Genomic DNA, 9244 nt, shown 5'->3' with positions numbered 1-9244 from the left:
TCTATCTATCTATCTATCTATCTCTCTCTCTCTCTCTATTTCTCTCATTCTCACATGTATTTCTTCAGTCTTACAGTCTGGCATACAATTGCATATTTTATAACAGTTAATCATTATGACAAGTATGCTTTTGTGAATAATGAAAGTTTCAGCAGTGTTTTGAAAATATAAATTGTTAGTACACATCTTATGTTATATGGGAACGCTCTCCGTATGTTTTATCATTTTGTTTTGGAGTTTAAAGAATTAGATTGTCAGAGCCTGATCTAAGGGCTCTGGCTATATAATTCCATGATTTTTTTTTAAAGATAGAAATATGCAGTATCATTTATTATACATTTAAAACAAAAACCGGAAGTTTGGTATTTATTATTCCTTTCTTTTGCTGGCAGCCAGTGTAGTTCTTTCAGAATTGGTGTTACGTGCGCTGATTTCTCTTGCTTCATAATCAATTTTGCTGCTTGATTTTGGAGTACGTTACTTGTAACTTTGATAGTTTTTTCGCCTTCAGACCAGACAAGATAGCATTGCAGTAATCTAATTTTTTTTATTAAAATTGGTGTTCTTACTGAGGTCTTGGCTACTGCTTTATTTAGATAGTTTCTTACTCTGCCAATTTTCTTAACCTGAAAATAGATACTTTTGCTGAGCTGGCTAATTTGGGAGGACATAGACATATCATAATCCAACTAAACCCCTAGATTTTTAAGACCTTTTTTGAACGAAAGGTGTGGTTATTGGTATCAATTTGTAGTTTTGGAAGATTTCTATAGGCTTTTGTATTTCCACTCAACATTATTTACGTCTTGTTATCATTTAGTTTAAATTTATTACTGGTCAACTATATTTTTGATTCTCGAATACATTGCTCATTGGAGTCGACTAAAAGTGATGATTGATCGAAATCAATAGACTTATTAATCTGGGTGTCATCGGCATAAAGATGGTGATTCATGCCACATTGTCTTAGAATAACAGCAATAGGTTATGTATACATTGTAAACAAGACAGGTCCAAGAACAGACCCTGACGAACCCCAAATCTAAGCAAAACATTATCAGAACACGTACTTCCAACCACAACTGCTTGTGCTTGATCTTTGACTCAAACCATTGCAGAGCAGTGCCTTTTACTCCAAAAGTAGTATAATTTAGTATCTTGGGTAAAAGCAATGGTATCGAATGCAGCCAAAAGGTCCAAAAGAGTAAAAAGACACACCTTTCTTTCATCTATATCTTTTAAAATATCAGAAGTAACACTGTCTCGGTATTATGGTGTGCCTTGTATGGTGATGGATAAACTTCGTTAAGATTATTTTCTTTAATATGCTTTTAGAGTCTATTAGACACAATTTTTCCCATAATTGTGAACAAGAATGAAAGATTTGAAACTGGTCTAAAATGTTTGAAGTCCTTTTCACTAAACCCAGCTTTTTTCAAAAGGGGTCTAACATGACCTGCTGTCTTTAAACAATTTGGTACTGTGCCTGTTAGAAGAGAGTCATTTAGAATTTAGGTGTTATGTTGAAGAAATTCATGTAAACATGTTTTTTAAAAGGCTAGTGGGCATGGGATCAAAGGCGCAAGTTTTTGATGGACTATCTAATATAATCTTTTTGGTTTCTTCTTCCGTTCCTCGGGTAAAATAATTGATGACTAGCCCCCTAAAATGATAATTTTCGTTTTTTAACCGGAGCATGATCACATGAAATATTACTCATGATGGTATTGAGGGTTACTGTGTTAAAAGGGGAACTCGATGCCAGAGAGTTACAAATGTCACATTGAAAATTGTGAAAATTTCTATCTTTCAGATTCCGGGAATGAACTGTTTTTACTTTTTTCCCTTGGTCTTTTGATGTTCAAGTCAACTATCAGAAGAAAATTATCCGAAATGTCTTTGTCCAGAACATTTACGCCTTTCAGTTTTTCGACAGGGGAGATAACCCCTTCTAGGATGTGCTGACTTTAATGTGTTGTCACTTGGACAGGTTGTTTTAAGTCATTTTCTGTTAGCAGGTTGCTTAAATCTTTAGTGAGAGGGTTTTAGAGCCCAATCGAAAAATAAAATTGTCAGTTATAATGAATGGTGCAATTTTCATCTTCAGGGTTGAAATTAAATTAATAATAATGTAGATCATTTCTATAGAGCCCATACCGGTGTGAAAACAGCTCATGGCGCTTTACATGAATGCATGTACGAACACTATTCACACACGGACAAACACGCTCACACTCACACACACTCACACACACACACACACACACACACACACACACACACACACACACACACACACACACACACACACACACACACACACACACACGCACACTTATCTACATGACATGTGCTTATCGCACGCGCACGCTTACACACCGTTACGAAATGAGCGCACACATCATCTTCATCATCCAGTGCCAGATCTGCGACAGACATTGGCGATCATGGTTTTCCATTCGTTCCTTTGCTCGGATGCTCTCAAAAAAGCTACGTTTCCCTGATCTTTCCCTGTTACCCATTTGTTTGGGTTCCCTAAGTATGATGTTCTGGGCCTACCCCTGCCTCGCTTGCCCTCAATGTTGCAAGTGAGAGCTAGATTTCAAGACCCTTATTTCTATTCAGGTGTCCCAAAAAACTGCATTTGTCGTTTCCTGATTGTTTTTAACATTGAGCGTCCCACGTGGGCTTCATCAAGCACTGCCTCATTTGATTTCTTTTCCTTCCGCGATACTTTTAACAGTCTCCTAAGAAACCACATTTCTGTTGCTTCTATTTTATTTTCACTGTCTTCAATGATTGTCCAGCATTCACAGCCATATAGAAGGGTTGAATAAACATAGCATATCAGGACTTTCATTTTGGTGTTAATTGAGATGTTTCTATTTTTCAGGATTGGGCTCATTTTATTGAAACTAGCCTTAGCCATTGTAGTTCTCCAAATACAAATACATAATAACAAAAACTATACACAATGCAATTCGCAAAATACATAATTGGATACAAAGTCATTTACATAACATTGTAGCGAACATGAATCTACTGATATACAAATGATGTCATTAAATGTGTCTTTATAGATATTTTAGATTTAGATTCAAGTGTTGTATGTCTCACATTTAGAAATTTCTCCATAAAAACGGATGGTTTGATACAATGTACTGTACTCGGTAGTGGCCTGTATATGCAGCAGGTGGTAATGCTTTGGGACTGCAGCTGGAATGACAGTAAAGCAGCCTCACAATAGTGACAGGGGATCTTTTTCACTGTACATTGTGCTAAATTAGTTCTATAAATAAACGCTACCCACTACCCCTCCTCCTCTACGCCCGATACGAGTGAAAGATAAATTAAATAATCATCTGGGCGTATTTCTGATAAAATAACATCATCACCGTGCTCTGGCAACCATAATTCTGTAATACAGAAAATATCGAGGTTGATTTCAATTTTTAAATAATTTAATTCGTCCGCTTTATTTACATTACTACATGACCTGGCGATAAGGCAAGCTACTCTGACATTTTGTGTTAATTCTTTTCATAAGGTTTCGACAGTTGATTTCGACCAAAATACTGATGTTGATTCTGGTTTCCAGTCTACTGCTGACGCATGTGCATACACATACACAAACACACAAGCACACATGCACATAGACACACACACGCACGCACACACACACACACACACACACACACACACACACACACACACACACACACACAGACATACACACAGTCACACATACACACACACACACACAAACGTGCGCACGCGCACACAAGCACAAGCACGTGAAAAACGTACACTTGAATAGAAGAACGGAAATTTCAGAAGGAATAAAAAAGAAGGGGTCGAACAAACAAGAAGATGTATAATATATCTGAACGAATGGACTCAAATAATGAGTCAAAGATGGTACTTTGTGAATCTCAGAAGAACGAGTTTGATGTGATCCAGGGCCTCTTCCGTAAAAACCTTTTGGGTTCGAAATAATATTATACTGAATTCAAAAGAAAGCAACTTGTGTGATATGGAACAAAAAAACTCACAACAATTTTCGCAAGCCTCTCTACCAGGATAAACAAAACTGATTTTTTTAAAAATGATTCAGGTTTTTTGGGGGGTTTTTTGCTTTGTCCTGATAATGGTTCTGCTATTCTAAATAATACATTTACAATTTCACTTAATGGAATCGGCAGGACATGGAAAATCTTTCTCTGTGCATAAATTTTGCTCTGCATAAATTTCAGGCTATACAAAGGGAGATAAAGTTAGGCAACTTAGTCAACCTTTTTTTCCTGAATAATGCCCCCTATGCAGTAATATTGAATTTGATTCATGATTGTTTAAACATTTTTGCAGTTTGTTGCTTTGACATAATTTACAATTTTTACTTCTACTTGTATAATCGCTTTTCCTCCTCACAAAAAAGCTTGTTGAGCTTCTTATACTTCACCCTCCCCAGCAACTTCTCACACAACAGTTTAAAACTAAGAAACGGAAGGAACCTGAGACAGCAGAAGCGTTCAAAGCAATGACAGGAGGGAAAATTTTCTCCCCTGACTCTGCTTGGAGCAGACGATGGTCAATAAGGTCTATGTAGCAGTGACAGAGACAGCAAACCTGGCAAGTACAGACATCAAAAACAGCTTTGGTTTACTCCCAACTTCTTTTTCCATTTGTGCGACAAACGCAGTGAGATGAGAAAAGACACGTTTACAACAAAACGAGCAAAACATGGTATCATAAAAAAAGCAATGAACCAGCAGTGAAAGGCATTTTGAAAGCTAGAGAGGGTTTGATTGAATAACGATGCCAAGAAAGCATATAAGCTGGTGAAAGATGGGACCAGTTAAAAGCAAGGTGGTACCACCACCATACATGATAAAATGGGAAGTGCCCAACAAAAGACAAGGACATTCTCAGCAGATGGCCAGAATACTGTTCTGAACTCTGTACAACCACACCGCTATAGGGGGCCCCCCAAGTATTAAAACACTCACTAGTTTCCAACACGGATTACTATCCCATTCTTCGGAAAAAGAAAAAGGCAGCAGTAAAAATCACTTTATCTAAGAAAAAGCGCCAGAGTAGACAACACGTCCCAATTGAACTGATTCAATCAGGAGGAGAGACCATGATTGATGCACTGCTAAACATGTGCAACAAAATCTGGCAGACAGAAGAATGGCCTATTTCTTGAACTCAGTCACTGGTAATTACTCTTCCAAAGAAAGACAAACCTGCAACAGTGTCAGAACTATTCCACAATTATTATTAGCCTTATTAGTCATGCAATCAAAGTCTTGCTGAAAATCTTACCAAACAGGTTAATGTTTTCAGCAGAATGCCTTGCGCTACTTATTTTGTTTGAACGTTTAGAATTTGCCCATTCTGAGACCAGGTATCTGCGCTTAAAAGGAAAAAAATGACGGTTGAAATAAATACCCCTAGAGGCCTCTTTAAAATCCTGAAAAATTGAGTGAGATTCAAAAAGCCACAAAGGTATCTACATATTATATAAATAACGTGCTCCTATTTTGATGAACCGTGTCTGGTCAATGAGACTTATGAAAAAAGCACATCAATTTGAATAAATTGCAATACAAAATACTTACCCATACAACCAGTTCGTTGGGGTTGCACCTCATCAGAAATTAGTTTATTCAAGTCGCATCAATACGAAACCAACTTGTCGTCTGTGGAGATGGCAGAAGGTCAAATGATTCAATAACGAGAACCTAAATAAACCTATAACCTCTAAATTCAGTTTAGAATTAAAGAGATAGAGGCACTGATCTATAAATGAATAATAATATGCCAAAGACGTGATAAATTAGACCGATTATTACAACCAAATGCTTTTTTATTGATAGTTCAAAGAGAAACCCTTTGCATTATTAAGAGGCACGTCCTCTAATTACGATTACAACTGGAACAACACAAAACAGACTTAAGAATTGTGGATAATAAATCGAACACTCTTCAACACGGAAGTCGCCTGTGAGCTCCGAATAAAAGAGAAAAAAGCAGCGCAAATAAAGCGCAGTATAAAAGTAAAAGGTTTGCCTGACTGCCTCTCACTCAGAGGAGTGGGGAGGAAAAGCTGGGAAGAAAACAGAGACACGATATTAAAATCTGAAATACCGGTAGCAACCATGTTGCATATCATATTCTGTGCTTCTTTTATTTTGTTAAAAGGTTTGCACGTGATTAGGTTTTCGTTTTGAAGCTCTTGTATTTAATTGTTTTCGTTTTTAGTTTTAAAGCTTTAAATTGATATTGATCTAGGTGTGGTTTCATAGTTCTTTAGGTAATACTAGTTATACATATGTCGTAGCACAAGTTGAGATCTATCTATCTATCTATCTATCTATCTATCTATCTATCTATCTATATGTCTGTCTGTCTGTCTGTCTGTCTGTCTATCCGTTTATAGATGTAGTTGTTTTACGCGCCCATCGATACAATTTAAATCATTTAGGTGACGGGGCTTTCGAACCTGCCAGCCTAGATCAACTCAGGTTGAGAGGAAAATATCCTGGCAAAAAGTCCGAGAAACTCGATGAAAATATTCTCCCCACTCGGTCATCTGACTAGGGTCTCTTCCTCACCGATACACTATTGATGCTAGTGGATTTTCCCTTAATAGCAACAAATTTCCCACAATATAGACAAACCAAACCCTTAGATAACTACTTACACTACTTGGGGGAAAGGCACAACTGGCCGCTGTGCCTTTAGACGTGAGGCCCACATATTAGCAAGGTAGATTTTTTTAAGTCATGTCTTTTGTGGTGAACAAATGACATTGATGAAGACATTCTAAAAAATAATAACCATAAAAAAGTACCTTAAATTTATACAATTCTCACATTGTATTCATCAATGAATGTTAAGTATTGGAGCTGCAAATCTTTTTTTATAACCATTTCGGTGTAATGAATTAAATGTTATTTCCATTTGTCTATGTTCAGCCGTACCTACCTCCCAAATCCAGGTGAGAAACCGGGCATTCACACGCTCGCCAAGCGGAACTCAAGGACTATGGCTAATTCTCCAAGGAAAAACCTGGACGTCTTCATCAGCTGTTTCCTGTGCCATGACGTGCCTGTCGACATTCGAGGACTGCTACAGCTTTTTCTACCAAAACGCGACTAAGACATGCACACCCGGTGAGACATTTCATGTTTTACCTTCCACGTTTAATCTTTACACTCACCACAATATCCCCCATCTTGGTGGTAAAAGATTTCACGTTGTCTGGAACTGAAAGAAGAAGGTACATGTAGCTGGTGAGAGTGTCTGGAAGGTCCTCTTTCTACTCTTACCCTCTGTTGTGACTGTCTTGCCTTTTTTCACTCACTGCACTAAATGGCTGTTATCCCTCTAATGTGTTGTTTTTATTAAAACTGGTCGTGAATAACAATAATGCTGAAAAAAAATCCCTGCCTTTTATTCAGCTCATCGTGATTTTCCTTCGTCTTCTGGATTCCCGAATGTAGTCAAGGCTTTAGAATGCTGGATAAGTTGTCTTTTTTGTTATAGAAATAGAAATAAAACTAAGAAACGTGGTGACAGTTACCGTTTACTGGTGCCCATGCCTTGCATTCCTCTTTAATGAGATATCTTGGATCCAACGAAAGACACAGTCCTCGGTTTTGTGACGTGTTATGAAAATTTGGACAAGAGGAGACTCCATATTAGCAATACTGTAGGCCTGTCTGGCGTAAGTGATCCATCTTTTCTATGAACTTGATTTGTCTTTCGGTCAGCTCCAATTTCATCCAAGTGACTGGACCGATGGGCAGATTCAGAATATAACGGATCCGAAAGGTTCCATTAAATTTGCTCTGCCTTTGTTGTGGCATTTTGTTCAACTTGTACAAAACAGACGTGTCTCTAATTAAAGCTAGCACAATGGTTTGATTTTTTACCTATCTGTTACCACACAGGAATACAAGGTAATGTCGGGAAAAGAACTTTTTGAGATATGCCCATTTTCTGAAAGAGTAGATTTCGCAGATACCAGACTTTTCATATTTTCAAAATATCTTTGTTGTTTGTTTGTTTGTTTGTTTCACATTTAGGCAATTGGATGGGAGTGTTTTAAAGACAACAACCACTCGAAAATTAGAACTTATCAAGTGTGCATTAACATTTGAAAACTATTTTACAACGTTCGGGACAATAAGTAAAACTATTCAATTTCACCTATACAGACACCATTTGGAGAAAATCTTTGAAACGGGAGTTTTAAAAAATATTGAAAACTTAATTTGCAGTGTTTGCTCATTTTTCACATGTGATCCGAAATCATTAAAATATGTTTAAACAGTGCAACCTAAACATATCCCAGGCTTTCATAGTATCCTTTGTTATGAAAATAAACACCTTAGGTCATCCATTGCCCCCAGGTTTGGCATTATCATTCAGTGCGCAGCCTCCCAGCCCTTCAGAGGGCACTCTCTACCTGGCCAACGTGTGCGACCAGTCACAGGAGTTCGTGAACGTCCGGCTTTCCGCAGGAACGACAATCTGTGTGTACGTCTCGGGGACTACGGGCGGATATAACATAGCCAAGAAAATCTGTCAAGGTAGGGCAGCAGATAATTTGTCTGTTTCTTTTGTTCTTGTTTCCCGACTTCAGTTATGGAAATGGTAGGCTCTTCACTGTTGAAGAAGCTTTGATTTTTTATTTTTATGAAAACAAAAATTAGAAAAGGGGGATACTTTTACTAGAGCATGACTTTACTTTGTTTAACGTGCATGCAATATTACATTATTAGAAGCAAAAACCATTAAAACTTTCAGGTCCATCAGCATTATTTCTGGTCGCCCCTGTACAAAACCCTATTCTTGAGTTGATGTTGATGTGTCTGACTCATGAATCCATTTCACCGACCACATAATGGTCAAAAGTCATCTTATTGAAAAGAAGACAAAGTGTTATTTGAGAACAAAAAAGGTCCAGGGAGAGGGGCAGAATATGTCGGAGAATTATTTGAAGACAAATGACCACCCATACTATACTACAACCAAACAACAACAATGGTCCCAACATTCTAAAATTCGAGGTAGAGCTTGCAATTAAAAACACCCCCTTGAAGATGGAATAAACACATAAATGCTGTAGCAATTAGATAAGCATGGCATTGACATTATGAAAGAATTTTTCAACGATATCTACAACTCAGCACATGTACCAGTAGAGCGACTCCAAACGGTTTATATTATCACC

At 37.5% G+C, this 9244-nt stretch overlaps 1 protein-coding gene across 3 annotated transcripts in view; it reads left to right on the top strand.

Annotated features, from left to right (window-relative positions):
* LOC101849055 (perlucin-like protein) overlaps positions 1 to 9244 on the top strand; it is a 41104-nt gene that overhangs the window by 12751 nt on the left and 19109 nt on the right. Inside the window, exons 1-2 of one of the 3 annotated variants that reach the window (XM_013083368.2) lie at positions 6434 to 7178; positions 8421 to 8600. In XM_013083368.2, the coding sequence (XP_012938822.1) occupies positions 7106 to 7178; positions 8421 to 8600 (253 nt within the window). In that variant the 5' untranslated portion in view covers positions 6434 to 7105. Of the gene's footprint in view, positions 1 to 6433; positions 7179 to 7352; positions 8601 to 9244 lie in introns of those variants that run through there. The other 2 variants (XM_013083367.2, XM_013083366.2) reach the window with 2 other exon arrangements.

The sequence above is a fragment of the Aplysia californica genome, unplaced genomic scaffold (genome assembly GCF_000002075.1).
Source record: "Aplysia californica isolate F4 #8 unplaced genomic scaffold, AplCal3.0 scaffold00227, whole genome shotgun sequence".
NCBI lineage: Eukaryota > Metazoa > Mollusca > Gastropoda > Aplysiida > Aplysiidae > Aplysia > Aplysia californica.
The sequence above is the reverse complement of the archived record's forward strand: the minus strand, read 5'-3'. Positions and strand labels throughout refer to the sequence as shown.